This window comes from Panicum virgatum, chromosome 6K (genome assembly GCF_016808335.1).
Source record: "Panicum virgatum strain AP13 chromosome 6K, P.virgatum_v5, whole genome shotgun sequence".
NCBI lineage: Eukaryota > Viridiplantae > Streptophyta > Magnoliopsida > Poales > Poaceae > Panicum > Panicum virgatum.
The window spans coordinates 13985065-14011537 of NC_053141.1; the positions used below are offsets into that span (position 1 = coordinate 13985065).

The following is a 26473-nucleotide window of genomic DNA, read 5'->3' on the forward strand; positions in this document are numbered from 1 at the left end:
TAGGATAAGGTAGAAAGGAAAGGGATATCCTAGTATTCTAGCTAGCCAGCCATGGCCTCCTACTATGCAATAGTTGTGCTTTCCCTGCTAGTGTTTTCCATTTCTGCTGGTCATGCACTGGATGAGCAGGAGTTGAAAACAACCCTATACATAAAACAGAATTATGCCCAAGACCAAAGAGTTGTGGGAACTGACACCGTCGTCATTAATTGGGTCATAAAGGATGGGCCAGATGCTGCTGCGAATACCATCGGGCACGCAGAGGGCCTGACAACCCATGCAAATCTTGCCACGAATTTCTGGGTAACCATATTTGATATGGTGTTCGAGGGTGGAAGGTAAGAAGTCTGTGCTAAAACATTTTCTTGTGCTGTAATATTTACATATGCGTAGGTTGGTCACATTACTTAATTTGTCTTCCAAAAGAAGATGCTTTGGGGTTTAAGACATAACTTTGAACACTAATTTCAATTAAAATATGCTACCTTTAATGTAATTCTAAGATGAATCTCTAAAAGGATATATTGCTGAACTTTTATTGTTACATTGTCCAAAACGCTGTTTTGAACTAGAAATTAATAACATAGTCATGCAACTATCAAATGCTACATTGCTGATACTGGCCTTTGACATTGTGCTTGCATGTTGTGATTCTGTCAACAAAATAGCCTAGCTGGATCAACACTAAAAGTGATGGGGCTTCATGGGGGGATGAGTACCGGACAAGGCCAGTGGAGTGTTATGGGGGGCACAGGAGAACTTACAATGGCACGAGGTATTATAAATTACAAAATAACCCAAGAAGATGGTACCAGCAGGACCTTTGAAATATCCATATGTGTGTTCTACACTTCAAAGTCTACTGTTCCGGTAAGTGCCAGAAGCATTTTTATCTATTGCCATAATCGAGATTTGCTCTTACAAATGTTATCTTGTCATTTTTAAAATACTTTCCTTGGATAAAATGTAATGGCACAGCCAACGGTATATCTTACAACTGTGTGGCATATGTATATGTATTTATAGGAAGAGATAAATGAAGCTCCATGAATGTTATATAAAAACAATACTCGCGAATGGTGGATGACCACAATTATATATTTTATGCAGCTTTTGGGTGGTATTAATATTGGCCTATTTCCTTGAGGACAGTGAGCTTCAAGCAGACATCTTCACGAGCATGTGTGTGAGGCGACATGACGACTACATCTACAATCTATTTTATCCTTGATCCTTAATAAATGAACCCCTCTGTGTTGTGAGTGACAAAATACACATTTCTACTACTCCAGAGCTGGAATGTTCCTTGTAATTGGTTCTACATTTTATGTCATGTTCAACTCCTTGTCCCAACAGATCTTATCATCAATAAAGTGTGCGCCATTTGTGCTCTACATTCTTTTTTGTTCAAGCATTTTTATGTGTCTCAAACATCTTGCAACCATACACTGGCTATATATTTTGGTGAAGGAATAACACTAAGGGCCTGTTTGGAAGTCTAAAATTTTGAATCTCAAACGTGTAAATTTCAGGTCTGAAAACTTTTACAGTCCAGGTCCGAGAATGCTGTTTGGATGGATGGTAAACCCACTAACATTACACTCTGATTAGGCCAAAACCAACGGAAAAAATTAAAAAACACAACTATCAGGCTCATCCGCTCAGTCCACTCCAGAATCGCTTCCGTGCTCGACTCAGTGGAGGCGTCGTCCCCGTGTGCGAGCCTTCACCCGCAGGACTGCGGGGTTCCTCGAGAGATCCCATCGGCACAGGGAGGAGCACACCGGTGGCTGCTGCGATGGGGCCGCATCCGAGAACATTGGTGGTGGTTGCGATGGACGGACCCATCTGAGCGCATGGGCACCCGGCTGCGATGGCGGGCACATCCATGGCGTGTGCGAGTGCATGCATCTGCGACAACGGCAACCACTTCCATGGTGGTAGTGAGCGGACCCATGACAACGGCAAGTGACTCCACCCACGCAGATCTGCTCGGCCAGCAACCTCCTTCGTTTTGGATCGACCTGCTCGAGTAGCCTAGTAGCATCTTGTTTGCGAGTAATCTCCCATGTCTCAATGTCATAGGTTGGCTGCAAGTTTCTGCAAATTGAAGCGTCCTGCCTAATTGTGCAAAAATGCAGACAAAAAGTTGACAAATATAATGAATCTATCTTTGGATTTGAAAGCATAATGTAGTAAAAACCCACCGGATTGATATATCGTTCACAACCTTAGCTTCACCTCTATCTTTATTCTTCCTATTTATTGTTCGGCGCAGATTTGGTGAACGCAGCGGCACCAGCTGCCGGTGGCGGCCACCACCCACCGGCTGTCCCACCCGGCTCAGCCGGGGGTGCTATCGTGCTTCCTCGCTCACGCCGCCGGACAAGCCGCTCCCGCCGCGGGGGCGAAGCTAGAGCAATTGTTTGGGGTGCTGGGTGCACAACTTCATCAAGAATACAGTGATTTACATAATATTCAAATAAATGGATAATATATTCTAATAGTGACAATGTCAATTTAGTCATTAGTCCATACATGCGCAAATTGGTACAGACTAGGCAACAACACTCACCAGTCATCATCTGTAGTCTATAGCAAAATAATTAAATAAACAGTTCATTGATCACTGCAGCCAAAAGCTCAAAACGTTGACAACAGATGTAGCAAAATATGCGATCCAACCTAAAGAAAAAGGAACAAATAGGTCCATTATTTAGCAAAGAAAATATAATGTAGGATGGTCCATTGAAAGTTAAAGTAGATGGACTAAAATACTTCTTAGATTTAGATATCATATTTACGCCATTTTCCTTCCATTGTCATGAAACGACCAACCACAACCACTTTGGTAACTTTCTTCATTTCTTCTTTCTCTATATAGCCAATAAGTCTATGACTTAAGTGTTCATCACCGATGCGATTAGACAAACTCGTTTTTACAATCTTCAGGCCCGAAAAGCATCTCTCAACTGTTGTTGTAGCGACAGGCAATACTAGTAAACTTCAAAAGTCGATAGACTAGTCGGTACAAACAATGTTTTTCTATCTCTACCATTTTTTGAGAGAGCTCACCAATAGTGTTTATGTTGGAGAATCTGTTATCTGCTCTCACATCCGCAATGTAAAGGTGAAGTTGGTGGCTAAGGTCCCTCATATCATCTTTGCTAAAATCATCAGGAAATAGTTTGACTAAGCTCATCAAAGTCTGCCCATTGAAAGCCTGAAATATGATTCTCTTGGATTGAAAGCGGCTGAGCAAATAAGCAATTGAGAGGTGGTCTCACTAAAGCGGCTGTCAAGCTCTTGAACTAACCAATCAATAACATCATTAAAGCAATCCACTGCATAGTGATGCTTGTTTGTAATTCCTGTTTTTTTCTATGCTGTTTGGGATCAATATATGCACTTTCCATTTCGACTCTTATCTATTTCATGCAAGTCACAAAACCCATTAACTTCATCTAATAATTTATCCCAACCATCTCTTCTAAGATCATCCAAATGGAGTCTTGTTGAATTCACACATCCAATGGCATTTACAATGTCTTAATTCTTGCATTGTAATGCTAGTGAAGCCCTCGACCAACACTGAGTTCAGCAAGGTCCTTCGCACCTACAACCTGCCATAAATTTAATTCATCTTTAAAGGCTTGTAGTGCAGACTGTAGGTTGGGAGCAGATTCATCAAACGCACAAGCATTTCTGTGCTTCCAAAGAATCCAAGCTCCAAGGATAACTAAGGAGTTGAAACCTTTCCTGCGTTGCTTGGGGATTTTCCTCTAGGATTTCTTCCACCAATCAGCCAAAGAGGTACATCATCGACCAGGAACCAGGCTTGTTAGATTCAATGGTTTAAGGATGTTGAACCAGAATTTTCTAGCAAAGTCACAGGAAGTGAGCAGATGTACTGTCTCATCATCCTAATCACAAAGAGCTCTTTTACGGTGCACAATACTACCACTTGGTAGTATGTAGTATAGAAAAGATCCAACCGTCCATTACAAAGGACAAGATTGTCATTAGTAACTCATATAAATTGCGAAGAATATTTTGTTTTTTTTGCATTTTAGCCCCCACCCCCTCGTGCATCTAGCACCGATCAGATCCACCGCCGCCAGCCCTCCCCCTCGTGGATCTGACGCCGATCGCATCCGCCACCAATAGTCCTCGTCGAGGTCACCAGAACAGACTCATTCTTGCGCCACCGCGGGCCTCAGCTTCCCTTGCTTCGCGCATTACTGCAGGCGCCGCCAGCGACGAGGACGCGTTACTCTGGGCCTTGCTCTCCATCGTCCACATCCTGTTGTTGTCGTAAGTGATTTCTGCATGATGTTGTTTATGGTTGTACGCTCCATATGGTTTGCTTTCTTTCTAATAATGTGTCAATTAGAACTCCGGTGGCGCAGCGGAGGCACAGACGGAAGCGGAGGCGGAGGCGGCCGGAGGCACACGGGGGGACCGGCATCTGCGAGTGGATCGATTCCACTCGCGCGCGCGGTGAATAGACCCCCCCCCTCCGCTGCCCGTCCCCCAGCCAGGGACTGCGCATCGGGCACGGCACGCGTCACCTCACCGGCGCCGACCGCCGGAATCGCCGCCGAGGAAAGAAACCCTAGCCGCCGAGACGAGCATTCCTGCCAAGGGCTCGTGAGAATGGGGAACACCGGAACGGATAGAGAAGAAATGAAAACGAAAACGAAAAGAAAGAGAAAGAAACAATAAAAATAAAAAGTGTGATATCACTGATCATTTTTCCTATATTACTCTTATACTACCTATACTACCTAGCTATACTACCTCATACTACCGATTAATGATTCGGTGATATAAAATAAATCTTAACCGTCCGATGTTTTCATACGAGTCCTTCTCAAACAGTAGTATATGGTCGTATTGTGCACCGTAAAAGTAAAACAATAAAAATAAATAGTGTGATATCACTAATAATTTTTTCTATATTACCCTTATACTACCTATACTACCTAGCTATACTACCTCATACTATCTATTAATGGTTCGGTGATATAAAATGAATCTTAACCATCCGATGTTTTCATACAAGTCCTTCTCAAGGGGGCAATGAGTGTGTGAGGAAGTCCTTTCTTTTAACTGGTCAGCTATCCAACATCGATTTCATATGGACAACCACATGAAGGTCTTGCATTTTTCCCGGTGCCCAATGTTTCGCTTCCATTGTTCAAAAGGGATAGAACCAGTGAAAAAAAGCCCCGTAGGCCAACGTGGTGGAAAAGGTACCAGAGGACTCAAACTTCCCAAGATGGGCAATGCCGAACAAGGTGTCCCTAGAGATCTAAATATTCTGCTAGACCAAGCCAGCCGAGAGCCCACTTATATCTGCAACCCAATTCAGCTCGTGGAGAGCCTCTCCCATAGTTCGTATGTTCCTTATTCTTGGGGGGACACACTTAACAACATTAGGTGCTAAGACCTCTAAACAACAGCCATGAAGCCATTGGTCCGACCAAAATAGAGTATTGTCTCCGTTTCCAACAGAAGTCACAATTGAGATGGCAAATGTGGCTGAGGTGTTCAGGTGAACAGGGATTTTTATACCAGCCCACACGCGATCCGGGTTGGCTTTTTTTCAATGCAAAGCCACCTCATCTGCAACGCCCACCCCATGACTTCTAAGTTGTAAATTCCCAATCCTTCCAACTCAAGAGGTCGCATCACTTTTTCCCAGGCCACCAAGCAGCAGCCACCATTTACCTCGTTTCTTCCTTTCCACAAGAACCCCCTTCTAAATTTGTTAAGGGGAAAGTCCAATTTTCACCCTCCAACTATCGCAAAAGTCCGATTTCAACCTTCAACTAGATAGCGATAGCAGTTAGGACGAAGCGACTACTAACTGACCAGCAAGATTTAAGAGCGAGGCTTTCCACCCTGGTAACTTATTAGCAATTTTTTCAATCCAAGCCAACAGGTCTCTATTTCTTAGCTTTTTGTCTGATATCGGCAAACCTAGATAGATAGAAGGGAATGAGGATGTAGAGCATTGCAATGTGCCAGATACCACCTCCACAATGTTGGCGTCATACTGAATAGGGATCACACAGCTCTTGGTAAGGTTGGTTTGTAGACCAGAAGCACCCCAAATAACTTCAGCAGAGCTTTTGCTAGCTGAAGTTCTTCCTCAACTAGTCAAATGGCCGCATAAAATGAAAAAAAATTAAATGAGACTTAAGAGCCACAGCTTCCATGTTTGTAGATTGGTTTGAAGGGGACTGTATCGATGTCTGTTACCACTCGAAGACTGATGTCAGATGTGGAGTCGCGTTGATTGAAGATCTTAGAATTGCGCGCTTCCCATATGTGTCTGCTGGTACTCCACAAGGTGTTGAAGCGCCTTCTGGATGGTTATGTCTTGTTTGGGGGGGCATTTTTTTCCCGCATATGCGCGTGGAATTGATTCAATCGCCCACGCCGAAGTCCCCGCCTTCCCCCGCCTCCCCCGGCTCTGGCGCCATCCTGACACCTCTGCCGCCATCGCTAACCACTCCTTTTGTCGCTCCTCCCGTCCACTGCCACCACCTTCTCCTCATTCCCGCCGCCAGCCACCACCCAACGGGGGTCCTGCCCGGCTGGCGCCGCTCCCAGGCCACCACCGGGGCTCCCTCCGTCATGTGTCGCAGGCTGCAGCCGGAGCTCCCTCTACCGTTGGTCGCAGGCCACCGCCGGGGCCCCCTTTGCCACGGTTATAGGGCCCCCCTCCGCTGCGGTCGTAGACTGACGCCTGGCCCCCTCCGCCGTGGTTCTAGGCCGCTGTCGGGGCTGTCTCCGCTGCGGTCGCAGGCTGCAACCGAGGCTCCCACCACCGTCAGGTCCCCGCCGCCTAAGCTGCTGTCGGCGCCAGTCGCCAGAGCACCCTGGATAGCTGCGCCCGAGGTAGAAGAATCCCCTAGTAGGTGGGTCCCGATTGGATGTAGCCTCATGATCGGTGTGCTGAGCTGGGCAAGTACCTTGCACGCTGGGCTTACGGGCTGGAGGAGCTGGGCCGTTTGCTTGTGCACTGGGCTGGCCTGCTACAGCTGGTGGAGTAGAGCCATACATTAGCCAAACACCTTTGGTGGAGTGGAGCTAAGAAACGGAGTGGAGTTTGTGGAGTGGAGCAGAGTTTTTTTTGAAGTGGAGTTCTCCCAAACAGGCCAGTAGTATGGTCAGATGTCGAGCGCACCAGGAGGTGAGTGATGAATTAGGGAAAGCGTCACATTGTGCAGCATTGACAAAAACACGGTCCAGTCGAGCTAAAACCGGGGCCGATCGCTTGTTAGACTAGGTGTACAGGCAATCCAGGAGAGGGAGTTCGACGTCCTCAAGCTGTTCAAGAGTATCATTAAAGAGGGTGCTAAGCCCAAAGTGTAAACAACTTTGTATTGAAGTGTAATACTCCCACTGTTTTTATTTAAATGTTGTATTAAGTCTGTTCTAAGTTAAATTTGACAGAATTTGATCAAATTTATTGAAAGAAATAATAATATTTACAATACTAAATTTGTTCCATTGAATTCATCTTTATGTATATGTTATTAAAGAATATGTTAGATAGTATAGTTGTTACTATATTTTTCTATATATTTGGTCAAAGTTAGTTAAGTTTGACTTAGCACTACTACAAAAATCTTAACCGAGGTGGGCAAAAATGATTAACCGAGATGTTTTTTGCAACCACCTCGGATGGAAGGTCACGGTAAATGATATATTTTTCGAGACGGTTTGATGCCCGCCTCAGTTAGTTAAATAAAAAAATAAAAAATAGAAGAAATTGTCCGTCAACGAGCCCGCTGAGCCCATCCATGAGCCGCCAAGCCCATTCATTGAAAACAAAAAGAAATCTAGGTTGTACTCCTAGTAGCCATGTTATTATAGGGAGAGATATACAAAGGTTGTATCTATGGTTGAAGGCATATATGTACAAGCATTTAGAAAAAGAGAGAGTTGAAGAAGAATTACCGTCCTTCTCGATGCTCGTAATGAAGTGTAGCACGGCCTCCCCCATACTTAAGCATTGTGCTAAGCATGGAAAAAGAATCATGAGCATCTTGTGGCAACCATGATTATCTTACTCCATGAGATGTTTCTTCTTTGTCCACGAAATCCACCCCCATGCTTAGCATGATGCTAGGCGTTGAAGGAGAAGATGGACCATCTTGCAATTCTTGAAGTCCTTCCCTCATGTGTATGAATATCATCTTCAATGTGTCTTCACCTTTGTTGCCTCAATTTCCTTCAACTTCTTCTTGTACTAAGTCATGGTCCCAATCATTGCTTCACATCGTCGTCGCCTCCTTCAATTCCTCGTTGTCCCATTGCTACCTCATTTTTTTCTTTCAATTTCTAGAACAGAACATGTACTGAAACATTGCTCCATTGCGAAGTGCATGAATTTTCCTTTTCAACGAGTCCTCATTCGCCCAAAATTGATTCCGAACAAGAGAGTTATGTCCATTTCATCCCAGCGCTGCAATCTGTCCCGACGAATTTCAGAACGCGCAACGTCCAATGTTCTTGCCATATCTCCTTGTACGGGTCTTCAAATTCATTGATCTTGGATGCGTTGGAACGGAAATTTCATGGAGCTTTTGAATATCAACCTTTTCTTCCTTGTACGTCTCTGTCCATATGCAAAATTTGATGAAAACAGCGGGGCTTGCTCTCGAACTTTGGAGGTGTTGACGAATTTGATTTCTTCTTTGATCACGAATTCATGGGAACGCTTTGTCATACCTGAAAAATAGTTCAAGTGCACAATCTACCCCCAAGGTGACAGTTGGGAGTAGAAACAATTGCCAACAAACCGAAAACATCCCCTAAGATACGTAACTTGTGGCATAGTTAGTCTAGTGAAAATTAAACCTAATGGGTGTATGTGAATGCAAGTGGGAGGTGTGTGTATGCAAATGAGAGTAAAATAGATTGCTATCTTGGTCAAAAGAGCTTAAAGATGGAGGTCCGCAAACAAGTTTAAACACTACATTTACACAAGATTGCAAAAGGTAAATGCTATCATGATAAGCATTAAATGGATAGGAAAGCATACATCAATAAGATTGAGACCAAGCTAGTAAAATGAGGGCATGAACAATGGAATGGTTGCAAAGTGCAAATGCAAAGTTAGCAAGGTCGAAAGGACCTTTCGATGTCGTTCCGCAACTAGCTTATTCAAAAATAATTGCTAAGAGTGACAAAAAACCTTCGCGACACTTCATAAGAAGTGAGGCTTTTGTCAATGAAAAGGTTATTTATCGAAAAGGACCAAGCAACCGAGCTAAAAAGATCTTAGAAGTAGGTTTATGGGTTTCCTATATTTTTTTTGTCTTAAAACAAAAATTTTGAAGAGAGAGTGTTGGGTATAGAAATTCTATCTAATGTGGTTTTAAAAAAACTAGAGAGAAATAAAAGTTGGATTTTTTTTTTGAAAGAAAAACATAACCTATGGTTTTAGGATTGCTCTATGAGTGGTTTTCCTAAGGGTTTTAGGATCTCAAAAGCGAGGCTAATCAATGTTTTTAGAAAAAGTTTTTTTTGTTAAATGTAACATGCAATGCAATGCAATGCAAGGGTGAGACGAACAACATGGTATGCAATGCAACACGGGGTGGGTGAACAAAATGATATGACATGATGAGGTGGTCTAAAACAAAAAAAAAGTTAGCCTAAGTTAACTAGCCACAAGTTTAGAATCGAAGGGTGGTGCAAAGCTTCATAAATCTCTCTAAAAAGACACAAAGAAAAAGACTCTAAACACTAATAGGCACACAAAAAGGTCAACAAGTTTCCCATGATCAAATAACAAAGTGCTCCCTCAATAACAATTAGAAAGAAGAACATGAAGTTGTGGTTTTTGTTAGAGCAATGGTACAATGTTACTTGATATTCCGATTAAAGAGTGGAATGTAGACGGTCATATTAACAAGATCGGGTTGCCTCCCGCAAAGAGCTTCATTTAAAGTCATAGAGCTCGACTTTCTTACCTTCAAATTGATGCGAAGCCATGGTCCTTAATGCAAGAGGTGAAGTTGTTCCATGCAGCTCTTATTCCACTTCCCATGTTGGACATGATCAATCACGCTTAATGGAAAACTTGCCCAATCGTCTCTCACATCATCGTCACCTCCTTCTTTGTTGTCCTTCGTCGCTACCTTTCTTTTCACGGATTTTCCTCTCTGTCCAGATTGGGAGTTGCACTAAATAATTGATCCAATGAAAGGTGCACGAAATATTCTTTCCAACAAGTCTTCATTTGCCCAAAACGCATTCCAATTGAGCGAGTTATGCCCCTTTTTCCCCGTCACTGCAATCTGCCCCGTGCTGATTTCAGCACGTGCATCTCCGATGTTTGAGACATAGCTCCTCCCATGGGTCTTCAATTGTATCGATCATGGATACGTTGAACCGAGGACTTGATGGAGATCCTGAATATTCAACTTTCTTGCATTGTAAATCTCTGGACTAGTGCACAAAATTGATGAGGCTTAGCGACGTCCGTTCTTGAAACTTTAAGATGTTGATGATGGTGATCAAAATTTTGGGCACGGTTTCCCTCCTCATCATTTGAGTTTCATGTCCTGCATGGTTAGTGAAATTTGGGGCTTCTCCCAACATGTGCTCTTTTAGGGTCATGAGCTTGACCAAGCGCAAAGCAAAATCGAGATTTGCAATTATTTGTAAACATATGCAACATAATCACATCCTCAATTAAATTTCATCAACAAGGCATAGTGTAATTAAATGCAGCATGTGTTTCTTGCATAGCGCGGAGCTCATTATTAGGCATAGGTTCTTTAAGCATGAAATCAACATTCTCAAGAAACTCTAGCCTATCATCATGAAAAGAACAAGACATAGAATTTAAACTTTCATTCCGACTATCGGTTCGAGCATGAGATTTTTAAAGATTATCAACAAAACCAATAGAAGCTTGAGAATTCAATGTATACCTTAGCCTCGGAGCTTTTTCATACTCATTGGAGTCGTGGTGCTTTGTGCGAGATGTCATCTTGATGCACTCTTCGTGGTCCGTCGTGGTTTGCTTCTCACGTCTCCATGTGTTGATTGTTGCGCTCTTGTAATCTGTCGTGGTTTGTTTGCAACATCTTCGTTTGTCGAAGGTCGACCGCTTGTGCCTTCATTTGCCAATGTCATTGGGGTTCTTCCTCTGCTCCAAGCCTCTGAATTTTATCATGTACGCTTGATGAAAGCATCGCCCAAGCTCCCCTTCATTGTTGTCATCGTCATCTTCTCTATCTTGTTCTCATCGCGTTGCTCCTGCCTCTTCTTCGTGGAATCTCTCCTATATACTCAACAGAACATATACCAAAATATAGCTCTATTGAAAAGTTTATGAAATTACCTTTCCAACAAGTGGTCATTCGCTTTAAACGGAGTCCAAACGAGAGAGTTATGACCGTTTTACTTTAGCGCTGCGTGCTGTCCAGAAAATTTCAGAGTGCACGACCTTCGATGTTTTGGCCATAACTTCTTGTAGGAAACTTCGATTGACTTCATTCTTGATTCTTTGGAACCATAACTTCATGGGGCTTTTGAATATCCAAAAATATACTGCAATTTTCTTCTGAGGTCGAGCATAATATTGATGATAACAATGTCTTCTTACGAATCGATCCGAAGATGTCGATGATCTTGATCTTGTGGTCTTCGGAGCGTCTTGTTGTGTGTCCTTGGCTTCAAGGCCATCACCATTGATTCACCAGCGATTAGCATGGCTCCAATGGTCTGTCTCCATGGTTCTTGCTTTGCCTGAGGTGTCGGGATCGAAGGAGGCTCCCGTGCTTTGTGTCGATGATCAGAATGGTCTCTTTCTTTGATTGTACTCGACTAGAAGCTTCTTGAGCATCCCATGGAGAAGATGGGTGGCATCATGGTTCCTCTAATCTTGTTGCCTCCAGCATTGGCCAACTTCAAATCATCAACTTTTGTGCACAAGGTCCTCCAAACATCTTGCGACATCGTCATCACTTTCTCCATTGTTTGTTTCTGCCTCTTCTTCGTTGAATTACTTGATTATCCTGCATAGAACATGTACCAAAATTCTACTCCATGGAAATCCTTATGAAATTACCTTTTCAACGAGTGGTCATTGATCCCAAACGGACTCCGGATGAAGAACTTATGGTCGTTTTACTCCGGCACTACGCTCTGTCCCGAGACATTTCAGAACGCGCAGCATTGAAAGATTTTACCATAACTCTTCACACCGATCTCCAAAATTCATGATTATTAATGTGTTGAAAAGAAGACTTGATGGAGCTTTACAATATAAAATTTTCTCTCATGGTACTTCTCTGATCATGGACGAAAATGTCATCACAACAGCAGCACTTTGGAGATGATGATCCGATCGCACGATTTTCTTCGCGGGAATGCTTCATACCTATTGCTTGAACAAATAATTCTTCCCAAAAACATCAGTCTTTAAAATCAATTGACACGGCGGTGTACCTTATTTATCATCTTTTGCTTTGGGGAGTGGGGACTCGATAGCGGATGCTGCGCCACTAACAAAAGTTAGCACCTACCACTAAAGAGCGGGTCTTCACGTAGCCATCAACTTGCTTGAGTGAGATTGGACTTGTAAAAGTACGGACGTTGAGAACTTCTCATTCGCTTTGTGTCTAGGGTTTTACCTTCATTCATGGACACAAACAAGAAACATAGGATATATGCAATAATAAAATTAGGGTTAGTCCAAAAAGATAGATAGATCTCCCTAGGGTTCGAGTTGCCGATCCCCGGCAACAGCGCCAGAAAAGCTTGTTGACACTCCTTAGAGCCCCAATTTACGTACCGCAAGCGCACGGATCGTGGTAGCTTTTTCATTAGAGTACTCCCCCAAGGTTCATCATCCGTGGATCAGAAGCGAACCGACTAGGGTTTACCATCTAACCTATCGAACCTATCCTAAACATGAAGCAATTGAGAGGTTGTCTCACTAAAATGGCTATCAAGCTCTTGAACTAACCAATCAATAACATCATTAAAGAAATCCACTGCATAGTGATGCTTGTTTGTAATTCTAGTTTTTTTCTATGCTGTTTGGGATCAATATATGCACTTTTCATTTCCACTCTATCTATTTCATGCAAGTCACAAAACCCATTAACTTCATCTAATAATTTATCCCAACCATCTCTTCTAAGATCATCGAAATGGAGTCTTGTTGAATTCACACATCCAATGGCATATACAATGTCTTGATCCTTGCGTTGCAATGCTAGTGACAATGTATTTGTGGTACTTAAAAATAGTCAATAAGAGATGCAAATAAAAGAAAAGTCAAAAGATTGGAAGTATACCAAAGATTTGATGCTTCATCTTTATTTTGCCTATCTTTGTCATCCTATTCAACAACCTTTAGCACTACAACTATTGTAGGAAATATGTTGACTAAACTTTTTAGAGTTTTATAATGAGAACTCCATCTTGTATCTCCGGATCTTTGAAGACATTGCTCTTGATTTAACCTTGTCCTGTGTCACACCCTGAAATTTTTTGAATTTCAGGATGTGATTAAAATTAAAAATAAAACAACAATTTCTCGCAATTTTAAAATTTTGTCAACATTTATTTTTCTTCACAGAGAATATAGTGTAAAGAAAATAAATATTGGTTGTTTTTCAAATTAAATGATGTTGTTCTTCTGGTAATGCATTCATGTCACATGCATAGTGTTGTTGAGTGTGAAAACCTTTCAAAACGTGTTCTATCATCAAAAGTTCTTCCCGGGAATTTTCCGTATTTTTCTGGATTCTTTTCCCATTTTCCTTAGAGCAAAATATAATTTTTAGAGGCTCTTCCAAATCTTCTCATGAGCTCCAAATATTTTATTTAAGTTCGTTGGGTCCCAATATATTTCTAGGATTTTTCCTAGAATTTTCGGGCCATTTGGAATATTTTTTGGACTTTAAATATGAATTCTAGATTTTTCTAGAATTATTTTAATTTTGAAAATAATTAATTCCGAATTTTAAATGGTCTAAGTCTATCAAAAACACATAAATCTCTAATGGACCTCAAGGGCCCATTCGTGTGTTCCCTAATGGGCTAAAAGCACGTAAAACCCATTAGCATGGGAGGGAGGTTTAGTACCATATTGCAAGTTGATGTGGGATGGTGAGACTTTTCTCCCTATATATTAAACCAACCTCTCATGGCAACTCCACACAAAAATATAGACCACCCATAGGGACGCTCCTTGTTTGGGAGTCTCAAAAATAATCTTTTCCATAGAATCCCACCATCCTCCGCATCCGTGCATCTCCGGTGAAATCCGACACCACCCTAGTGCTCAGCTCGTCGTCCTCTTTGTCGTGGTGTCTTCCTTCTCGCGAGTCGTCGCCATTTCGCCGTCGACCCCGTGCCTTCTCCTTGACAAGTTCACTGCCCCAGAAGTTTCGCAAGGTAGCAAGGGAGCTCTCTGACCCCTTTTTTTCCCCTCCCCTTCTCGCTCCTGCGCGCGCGCCCGCGCCCGCCGGCTCTGCTTCGCCGCCGCTCACTGCAGAGCCATCTCCCCGCCCCGCTCCGCCCATGTAGAGGCCACAATCGAGTTCCTGGCATCGCGCACAACCTTCCCGTGCAAAAAACCCGAGTCGAATCATGCCCGGAACGTGAGTTCGCGTTACTCCGGCATGATCGCCGCCGCGCCCCGTTCGCCGCCGGTGTCGCGCGCCGCCGCCGCGTCCCCGACCTGATCCGGCCGCCCGATCCGCTTTCTACGGTGTAGATTAGATTGGTTTCTCCGATCGATCCAAGCCGTTAGATCCAGATCTGACGCCCCAGATCCCTAGATACCGGTTCGTGTGGTTGTTTTGCATAAGAATCCCTCCATTTTTCGAAAATCAACCCGCAGTCCTAACTAGTTCAAAAGTATTCACAAATCAGCCCTGTTTCTTCTGTTTTAAACCCTGTTCTTTTACAAATTAGAACCCGCCGTCCAGGACCCTTTCTTTTGAAAGCTAGCCCTTGAAGTTTAGGTTTAATTTCGTTTTAGTCCCTGGTTTCTTTAGAGCTAGCCCCTAGAAGTTTAAATATATCGCAAACAAGTCCTTAGAACCTTGTTTTAGCCATATCTTTCACGTTTTAGCTCCTTTTTCATCGATTCTTGCGCTCACGTGATCCTTGTGACGTGTGCAATAGCTTTATCACTTTGTTATCCTCTGTGAGCACACTTTGTTGTGTCTTACAAATATTTTCTGTTAGTCCTTAACCTTTTAGTTAATCGCGACTAGATCTATGAAGCACCGTTTAGTCTATAGAATCGCTGTTTTAGTTCCGTTTTCCATGTTTCTTGCGCTCTCGTAATCATAGCAGTGAGCTCTATCCTTTAGTATGCTCTTTTAAAGCCTTTCTTTTGTTCTAGTATATTGTTCTTAGATGTATCTTCTTGTTTGCTTTGTATGTTTGCCCGATGATTGTTTCGAGTAGAAGGATCATTGTTCGAAGATTGAAGAATCAAGTTTTCCAAGTGAGCAAAAGTTGAAGAGTAGTAAAAGTAGCTTTTCGTTGGAGAAAGGCAAGTGACCTTAACCATACTTCTATCTATGCTTTATTTACAAGAAAACCGTACAACCACAATACTATATGGCTCTGGTCTTGGCTAAGTAATTAGATGAACTATATGTTGTGTTGGGGTTGTTCGCTTGGTGGTTATGAGTTTGTGTTGTGGAGCGGGTGAAGGAAGCTGTGTCTTCTGAGGGACCGCAACGGCAGGGACCAATACATACATATAGGGATTCTTTGTAAATGCCTCGTAGCGTCCCTATGCAAACACACCACGGAAGTGAGGTATTGTGCCTAGCTAGCACATTGCGTGGTTGGGTTCAATGTTCTTCGGAACTTTTATGCGAATCGTGGTGAAAGTGTACAACCTCTGCAGAGTTAAAACTAACCGGTTAGCCGTGCTCACGGTCAAGAGCGGCTCGGACCCTCACATGATTAATAAACTTAAAGATGGATATAAATCACATTCTGGTTATTTCTTGTGGACTTGCTGAGTACCAACCATAAGTGTACTCACCCTTGCTTACTGCTGCTCAGAAGTAGAAGGTGTATAAAGATTTTGAAGATGATGCTGAGTTCTAGGCGTACGCAACCCCCAGTCTATTGCCTGTGAAGTTTGGAGCCTTCGTTTCCAGGATAAGCTGTATAACTCTGATAATCTTCTATTTGTTGTAATTCTCTTTTACGTGATACTGTTACTGATTATACACTTATAGTGTCTCTATATGTATGAAACTTGATCTTGGCATACATATAGCTATGCATTCGGTTTTGTCCTTAAAACCGGGTGTGACATCCTGTCACACCCGGTTTTTAAAATAAAATTGAATGCATAACTATATGTATGCCAGGATTAAATTTCATACATATAGTGACATCATAATGGAATAATGAGCAATAATGTCGCGTAAAAGAGACTTACAACACTAAACGACTATCAGATATGTACAGCTTCTCCTGAAAACGAAGGCTCCACACTTCATATGCTATCGACCAGGGGTTGCGTAAGCCTAGAACTCAGCAGCATCTTCAGAAAACTTCATGGCATTTTTTTTCTTTTCTAAGCAGTGTGGTTATAGCAAGGGTGAGCACATGTCGTACTCAGCAAGTATATTAAGAAAATAAATGACATGTAAGGCTTAAAGCAAGGATATATGCTGGCTGATTAAAGCGGTAAGCATTTTAATGAGCAGTTGAACATTAAATCCTATTTACTAAATCATGTATGAACTATCCCACATTTATGAAAAAGAAGTATAATTCTGAAAACAATCAACTTGGAATGTTTAAATAACTGAATTAAATTATGAATTCCAATTAAGTAGACATATGAGGATCCGAGCCGCTTTTGACCGTGAGCACGGCTGATCTATCAGTTTTCTATGACATCCGGCCCAATTTAGATGTGGCCTTGTTGTGGCCCATGAGTGCTGCGTGCACATGTTTATTACCATCTTGCTAGTTGAGCAAGGGTGGAGCCAACTTATAAGCCTTTGTCCTCCAGCCATAGCACCTTCGGGTTGACTCCTTTATGACAAGCGAGGACGAAAGCGTAAGTGGGGTGCTATGTGTAAGCGGGCTCGCCTCTCGGAAGGGCTGGGCTGTGCGGTGTTGGGGGCGGGGTGTTACATTTTCTCTCCGTAGAGGTTGCACACTTTCACCACAAGTCATGTCTCCCTTTGTGCCCGGGTTTGCAAGGCCCTTAAACACATCCTTTGGTGAGTGGAAGGGATTCACTACGAGTTTGGTGAGTGGCAGGGATTCACTACGAGGCCTTTATAAAGACTCCCAAGCCAGTAGTATCCCGTTAAGGTTTCAGCAGCTGCGTGAGTGAACTCCCCCAAGACATGACCAAAACCAAACAAAATACACCCTTGGCAGGCAGCGAACCCCTCATCACAGGCCCTCCTTATGTGCCTTTCGATAAGTTACTAACAAGCTTGAGACATCTAATTAATCAGCCAAAACTAGAGCCATATAGTCCTTGTGGTTGCGCTGTTTTCCCGGGTGGTCGCTTCATGGTTGATTTTAATCAAGTTTACCAATTCATCATATTGTTCCAAATGTTATACAAATAAGCTTCATATCTCAAGTAGCATTATTGTAAAACAACCCATAACCATTGTTCATCGGCTAAGCAAACTACCCAAAAGAATTTTATAAAAGAAACCCGGCTATTCAAGGACATGGATAATCAAATAGGATAATTGGTACCCATCAATTTAATGCATGCAAGCTTGAAGTAAATGTTATTAGGACAAAGTATGATCAAAGAATATACTTGCCTTAAATCTAGATAATAACTGCTTAAAGTTTTCAACTCCTGTTCTTGCAACTCTTCATCTTCGTAGCTGGGACTACGAGAAGCCTATGGGCTTTAGCAATAAACTTGTCACTGGGCAGAGCTATGTTGAGTCCGGGGGGTGCCCGGGCACCCACGCCAAAATGAAAACTCAGTGTTAATCATCAAATTTTAACTTCATAAATTATAGAACTAGTAGCAGAACCATGGACAGGGCACCCCCCTCGATTCAACACTAGCTTCGCCCTAAAGAGATTCAAGCATGTTGATTCACCACCGATCGAATCGAACACTCTGGTGGTCACATTGCCGAGTCTACTGCAGGATGTTTTGGAGGTTATCTTTGGTAACCTTGAGATTCCTGATCTTGTACGTGCCGGTTCTGTCTGTTGCTCTTGGCGAGCCGCCTATGATACCCTGCGTGACCTCAGGAGGTACAAACAGTCGCAAACGCCTTACCTATTCTACACCTCGGAATCTACTTGTGACAATCTTGCCTGTCTCTATAGTCGTGTGGAAAAGAGGGTGTACAAGTTAACTCTCCCAGAGCGACCGATCCGTACTAGATTTTTGGTCGGGTCCTCAAATGGATGGCTGATCACTGCAGATGAGGGATCTGAGCTTCTACTTGTCAATCCATTCACTAGCGACCAGATCGCACTCCCTTCAGTGGTCACGATTGAGCATGTAAAACCCATCTTTGATGACTCAGGTACAATCCACAAGTTTGAGTTATCATACTTCATTGGAGAGAAGGATGACACGGCACCTGAGATATATGCTCGAAATGATCTCCGTGAAGAGCTCTACTTCAAGGCATTTGTGTTCCCTGATCTGTCTACTGGCAGCTACATTGTGGTGCTCATCCACTATCCGTACTATCAACTTTCATTTGCACGAGCAGGAAATGATAAGTGGACCTGGCTACCACCCAATGCAGGATACAGAAATTGCATGTACGTCAATGGTGTATTGTATGCATTGACTGAGTGTAACATCCCTAAACTAATTAAAGGTTAAACATGTCATCATAGGCATCATCAAGCATTAACCATGATTATATTGCTCTTAGGAGTGATAAAACTTTGGGGATAAGCCCTTTAAAATTTATAAGGGCGGATGGTCTCCCCCTATAGGGCGGACCGTCCTCAGTTCTACAGCACAGCCCACTCTAGTCAATGACGACCAAGTCAAGCCTTACTACAACAACACCCCGAACGGTCCACGCCCCACTCACGAACGGTCTGCCAGTGCACGTCCGGTGCGTGTCCAACGCGCAGAAACCTCCTCATTCACTCAAACCTCACTCTCTCTACCAAAGCCATGGAGGAGCTTCACCAGCTCCTCCTCCACCATTGAAGATCTCACCTCGCCGGAGCATCGTCGGAGGACGCCGGAGATCGACGCCAACGAGCTGCAACACCTCTACTTCATCTTCTTCCTTGGAGCTAGGAGCTTCTCCAAGCTTCTCCCTCCATCTCCTTCCTCTTCCTCAAGCTTCAAGCAAGGAGAACGAGCTCGAGTTTCACCAAGCCCTCTACCCCATCTTCAAGCTCGTGTCGGTGTTCCACTCGTCGGTGGTAAGCTCATTCCCTCCCCGATCTATCCCCATTGCCCTAGGTTTGAAAGCCATGAAGCCCTCCTAGAGCACTTTCACCATTGATGACCTAGAGCTTTGAGGCCTTAATGCATGCGGGTTTTAGCTACCAAAATGAACTCCCTACACTCCCCAGAACCTTTAGAAAAAAACCCCATCCCAAACCGTGGCCGGAATCGCCGGCGGCGAACTCACCGGTGAGCCTCAGCCGGGTGCAGACGGTCTCCCCATCATGGGTGGACAGTCCGCTAGTCACCCGACCCGACCTATAGCGCTTCTGGACACTTTCTGGCCTCCAAAAAATTAGTGAGGTGGACGGTCTCCCCCATGGGGCGGACGGTCCGCAGGTCATTTTTCAGCCTTACTTAGAACCACAGAGAAACCATATTTTTGACCCAGAATGATCTGCGGTTGGCCAGCGGACGGTCCGCCAAATGGTCCGCCATTTAGAGCCGAACGGTCCACATTTAGTTGTTCTTTACCCTTACACTTAGCTATGATTAATCCACATATGTACTACATGTCTAGTCTCTTTTAACATAGTTTTGCAATGTTAAATCATACCTCCTCATATCATTTGCATATCATAACCATCATTCATGAAATGTGTATTTATCAAGCATCATTGCACTCATGTAGAGACTGTGACGCCGGAGCAAGTGGAGGGTGAGCCGGTGTTCGTTGGAGACCACACTTCCATTGAGACTCAAGGCATGCACCTAAGCATTTCTTACACCCTATTTTGGATCAATGAAGTATATGTGTCTTGTTTGTGCATGAGTTACTATATATATCATTGATTGCTTAGAACCTATTTGATGTATTACCAATCTTAATTAGGATATCATCCTTAGATTAGTATGCTTGAATAGGTGTCATGAATTATATGCTTAGCCATTCTTAGCTACGGTACAAGACGAGAGGTGGCAAGGTCACCACCACTCTCGAGCTATAGGGTGTATGTTTAATTTCACATGATTAGTCAAGAATGGATAAAAGTTGAGCAACTATGAAGGATGATTTGGAGTTGGGCAAGTATGGTAGGGCCATTTTGGGATGGAGCTCAAATGGTTAGACTTGCTTGAATCGATTAAGGACCGATGCGTAATCGCTTTGATACTTGAGCACCTTTCCGTACAAACCCCATACTTTATATTGGGACAGTAAGCCAATTAGCATGAGTCACACCTTGCCTTGATCGAATTCGGTGCGAGTTGTGATGGAGTGTGATCGGCGGGTCCGGTGTACTTGTCCTTCCCGACCGTTCGCTCATACCCGGTTGTGTTTGTGTGAAAGGTTGAGGCATGAATCAATACTTATCGCTAGCTGTGGGTATGGTCGTTGGTCTTGTTCTCGTGTGGGAAAAGTTGTACACCCCTGCAGGGTTTTTGATCTATTGTAATAGCCGCGCTCTCGGTCATTGAGCACACTCTTGTACTTTGACTTTAACGTAGAGTTACCGAGGAATTTCATGGAAGATTGAGCTTATGATTCATGATCACCTTACTTATGCAATTGTATTGATGTATGTTGTAGAGATCATAGATGCTATATCTTTTGCTTATTATAACTTGATCAAAGTAGATGCTTTTTATGCAAAATCAATTGCCATGACCTATCCTTGCTAGCTACTAACCAAATGCATTCTCCTTGAGGTCGGGCTAGTATATATCCATATTGGATAAGCCCTGCGAGTACCATTTGTACTCACGGTGCTATCGTTAAAGTTGTTGCAGGTGAGGAACAGCCGGAGGCCGTCTTTGGGTACTTCTACCCCGCGGACGGAGGTGCGGGTGAGGAGTAGATGGGCGGTGGCTATGAGAATGGCACTATCAGCATATAGTGTTAACCTTCTATTTTGTACTATGTATGGAGTGAATGTGATGCGGAACTTTATGCTGCAAAACTCTAAAACTTGATGTCTTTGTACTTGAACCTCTTTTATGTAATCTAAACTCTATGTATGGTTGTGCTTGTGTGATGATGTCCACATGTTGTGCAAGTGGGGTGTGTTTAAATCCTGGACGGAGTTCATGACACATTCCAAGGACTATCGGAGTTGGCCCTTTTTAATCTAGCTGATTAATGGACGATAACTTGATTAAACAGAATCAACTTGGGCTGGTTCCTCACACTAAGCTGGGAGAAATTGATGCCTTTGATCTCAGTGGCTCTTCTGTCACAAGGAAGATTATTGTGACGGAGGTAAAGGATTATGTTTACGAGAGCATGTACATCATTCCGGCTCCTTGGGGTGGTCTGCTGCAAGTTTGGAGGGTAGTAGATGTTCCAAGGCATGAGGTTGGGGACGACCCATCAATAGTTTATCGTTCAGATCTTAAAGGTTGGAGGGTAATAAATCATCTAGAGCATGAGTTAGAGACTGGTGATGCGCCAGGGATATTAATCCATCCAGAGCAGGAGCATGAAGACTGCGATACACCAGGGATAGTATGTGCTCCAGAGCAGGACGATGTAAATTCACTGGAGCATGGCCCTGCAACACACGTGAATTATATTACCCAGAAAATCCTAGTGTATAAAGTGGATATGGCTGCCAAAGAGCTAGTGAAAATTAACAGCTTACCACACCATTTGTTGTTTCTTGGGCATAATCAGTCACTTTGTCTTGGTGCTGAAGAACACCCACAATTGAAGGCAAATCATGTCTACTTTACCGATGATCGCAAGGAACTGATTTTGTCATATAAGGATGTCAATCGTGATATAGGAGTTCTCAGCTTGGAAAATCGCCAGAGGAAAGAAATTATGTCTAAGATTTGGTCCGACTTGCTGTGCCCAGCATGGATAGTACCCAATCTTACAAAGATGAATTTTTCATTTGCTAAATAAGTTCTCATTTAATTTGTCCCATGTACTGAAATTATGCAGTTCTCCTTCATATCGTTGAATTTTACATATCGAACAAGTCTGTGATTCGGATATCCGAAAAAAAATGTTTGTTACAAGTAGAAACATCATGAATGCTCGGGTTTATCTGTGATGCTAAACTGAAAAATAGCTGAAATGATGATATCATCAGGTGGTATATTACTTGGGCACAGCAGAGTGCCACTCATTTGTTCACAGTTTGGTCTAATTATATTACTTATGTAAATTTATGTTAGCTTGACATTTTTTATGTCTTGTGGCTTTATTGCTTTTTTAAGAGCTTGAGTGTGGCAGTCAGAATTTGTTACTTATGCAAATAGAAATCTACCACGAGATGCACAAGGACCTTTTTGGTCTTGAAATAATTTGTTGGTGTATTTGAACTGCTCGGAAGGCCATCAATTTTGAAGCCCTTTGCTTATCTGAACTTCTGTTATCCCTATCCATAAAATATGGGGGAGGAATGAAGGTTTACACAGAAATTCATCCAGGAGTTTGTGTTTGTGGCAAGCTATCTACCAGATCCGTAGCAGCATACCTTTGGTTTCAGAATCCTATGTCTTGTAATTTGAACCTGTCTTGCTATCTTAAAATGCCCTTGTTTCTATCTGTGTTGCCTGAGCTTGAAGTGATTCTGTAACAACACTGCTATTTTTTTTTATTCAGTTGTTGAATAGTTTTGTCAGAATGCTTGGCAGAAAGTAACCTAATGTTGCTCATAAAATATGTTGAAACATTTTCTTTTTCGAGCAATATCAGGGGAGAACGAAGATCCCCACCTACTTTAATTGATCGAGAACTTGGGCGTTACAGGTTAAGGTCCTTGGGACTCCAAAGTGAGAGAGTACAGGAGCCCCTTCAAGAGAGGGATTGTGATGAAACGGAAAAAAATTCTCGAAAATACAGGAGAGCTGCGTATCTTTGTAAGAAGAAATAGTCCAATTACAAGAAACCAAAACCACCATGGACCAGAATGAGATTGGTAAAGCCAAGTTAGACCTGACCAACAGTCCAACACACATATAGGACTGCACATTACTGAAGCCCTCGGCCAACACTGAGTTCAGCAAGGTCCTTCGCACCTACAACCTGCCATAAATTTAATTCATCTTTAAAGGCTTGTAGTGCAGACTGTAGGTTGGGAGCAGATTCATCAAACGCACAAGCATTTCTGTGCTTCCAAAGAATCCATGCTCCAAGGATAACTAAGGAGTTGAAACCTTTCCTGTGTTGCTTGGGGATTTTCCTCTAGGATTTCATCCACCAATCAGCCAAAGAGGTACATCATCGACCAGGAACAAGGCTTGTTAGATTCAATGGTTTAAGGATGTTGAACCAGAATTTTCTAGCAAAGTCACAGGAAGTGAGGAGATGTACTGTCTCATCATCCTGATCACAAAGAGTTTTTTTACGGTACACAATACTACCACTTGGTAGTATGTAGTATAGAAAAGATCCAACCATCCATTACAAAGGAATGCTATTGTGGGCAAATTAAAGGATTTTATTTACGAGAGCGTGTACATCATTCCAGCTCCTTGGGGTGGTCTGCTACAAGTTTGGATGGCAGTAGATGGTTCAAGGAATGAGGTTACGGATGATCCAGCAATAATTTTTCATCCACCTCATAAAGTTTAGGTTAGTAAATCATCTAGACCTTGAGGTAGAGGATGGTGTTGCACCAGGGATATTAAACCATCAGAATCGAGCACGGGGATGAGGATGGCAGTGCACCAGGGATAGTAAGTGCCTCCGAGCACGATGGTGACTATGGTGATGTACTGGAGCGGGGTCCTGCAACACATGGAATACATTACCCAGAAAATCCTAGTATATAAAGTGGACATGGCTGCCAAAGAGCTAGTGAAAATTAACAGCTTGCCACACCATTTGTTATTTCTTGGGCATAACCAATCACTTTGTCTTTGTGCTGAAGAACACTCGCTCACAATTGAAGGCAAATCATGCTTACTTAACCGATGATCACAAGGAACTGATTATGGCACTTAAGGATGCCAGTCGTGATATAGGAGTACTCAACTTGAAAAATCACCAGAGGAAAGAAATTGTGTCAAAGATTTGGTCTGATTTGCCATATCCCGCATGGATAGTACCTAATCTCACGAAGATGAATTTGTCTTTCAGGAAATAAGCCTTTTTTAATTGATCTGATGCACTGAAATTATGCAATTCACCATTATATTGGTGAATTTTACGTAACCGACCAGGCTCTATTTCAGATAACAGAGTAAAAAAGTGTTGAGGGCTCGATGGGGGTTGAGTTTTTGGCGTCTATGTGTTCATTTGTAATTTCAATTCATTTTGTAACATCATGGATGTATTACAATTCGTCTAATTAAAAAATGACTCTTGTATTACTTTGTTTGTGAAATTGATTATATTGTGTTGTGTTCTCAGTTTATACATTTGTTATGATGCTAAACTTAAAAGTTGCTGAAATACAGATTTGTCAGGTCCTATGCCTTGTGGATGCTTATATATGGAATTATTGCTTTTATAGGGGCTTGAGTATGGTTGACATGTGTTTTGTCTGGATCTGTGTTAGAATTTATTACTTAAGCAAATAGAAATCTGACTGGAGATTTGGTCTTGAAACAATTTGTTGGTATTTTGGACTGCTCCGAAGACCATCAATTGAGCCCTTTGTTTATCTGAACTCCAGTTATCCATAATCCACAGAACATGGGGAGGAATGAAGGTTTACATAGAAATTGATCCAGGAATTTTGTGTTTGTGGCAGGTTATCTAAAAAGATTTTGGGTGTTATACTCCATGTGATAGAGGTTTGGTTTATACAATGATTGTCTTTGTTCATATTCGAGAAACGATGTATAACACTATCACACCCAGTTTCAAAAATAAAACCAAATACATAACTATATGTATGTCAGGATCAAGTTTCATACATATAGAGAAATTATAAGTGAATAACCAGTAATAGTATAAAAAAACAATTATAGATTTTCAGAGTTATACAACTTATCCTAGAAATGAAGGCTTCAAACTTCACACACAATCGACTGGGGGCTGCGTAGGCCTAGAACTCAGCAACATCTTCAGGAGACTTCATAGCAACTTTCTCTTCTGAGCAGCAGTAAGTAAGGGTGAGTACATTTATAGTTGGTACCCAGCAAAGGCACAAGAAATAACCAAAACAATAATTTAAATCCATCTTTAAGTTAAATGAATCATATGAGGGTTCAACCCGCTCATGATCGTGAGCACGACTAATATATTAGTTTTACACACTGCAAAGGTTGTACACTTTCACTACAATTCACGTAAAAGTTCTAAAAGGACTTTGAACCCAACCATGCATGTGCTGATCAGGCACATTACCCCACTTTTGAGGTGTTTTTGCATAGAGACGCTACGAGGCATTTCCAAAGAATCACTATATGTATGCACTGGTCCCTGATTTTTTACAGTACCTCAGAAGACGAAGCTTCCCCCCTCCCCTCCATCAATATACAAACCCATAATCCACCAAACCAGCGCCCCCAATCACAACATATAGTTCATCCAATTACTTAGCCAAGACCAGAGCCATATGGTATTGTGGTTATACGGTTTTCCAGGGTGGTTATCCATATTCCAGTTAATTTATAATACTCATATAAATAAGCATAGATAGAAGTATGGAATAAACATCTAATTAACTTTTAATTTGAAAGCTAGATGAGAGAATATTAATCAAATTAAATCTATATTTAATTTTAAAACAAGAACTACGATATAACAATGCTACCAAAAGATAGCTTACGTTAAAAACAAAGCTAACGCAATAAGAACGAAACGAAATGGATCTAAAAAGTGGAAACTACGAGAGAAACAAGGCTACAGGGTCCTAGTCATGATTAACTATAGACGTTAGGGGCTAAACGAAAGAAAAGAGACTGTTTTGTAAATTATTTTGAACCAACATGGACTGTGGGTCGATTTTCACGAAAGCAAGGGATTCTTTTGCAAACTCTCATAGGGTTGACTGGTATCTGGTTTGGTTGACTCGGTTTAGATCTGATCGGGGATGTTGGATCTCGATCGAACGATCCAAGATGGATCGGGCGGAGCGGGCAGCGACGTTGTGACGCCAGCGGCGAGGCTGACGGCGGCGAGCTCAG

At 42.5% G+C, this 26473-nt stretch overlaps 2 protein-coding genes across 2 annotated transcripts; both read left to right on the top strand.

The window, feature by feature from the left end:
• Position 1: 1 nt before the first annotated feature.
• LOC120639102 (dirigent protein 11-like) lies at positions 2-1393 on the top strand. The gene is made up of 3 exons (XM_039915141.1): positions 2-338; positions 669-870; positions 1111-1393. Exons 1-3 carry the CDS (start codon positions 52-54, stop codon positions 1144-1146), a joined length of 525 nt encoding a protein of 174 aa, XP_039771075.1. The 5' UTR covers positions 2-51; the 3' UTR covers positions 1147-1393.
• A 480-nt stretch (positions 1394-1873) lies between these two features.
• Positions 1874-22292, top strand: LOC120713266. The gene is made up of 4 exons (XM_039999258.1): positions 1874-1964; positions 18033-18827; positions 21571-21761; positions 21930-22292. The coding sequence occupies exons 1-4, from the start codon at positions 1874-1876 to the stop codon at positions 22290-22292; spliced, it is 1440 nt and encodes a 479-aa protein (XP_039855192.1).
• The last annotated feature ends 4181 nt before the right edge of the window (positions 22293-26473 follow it).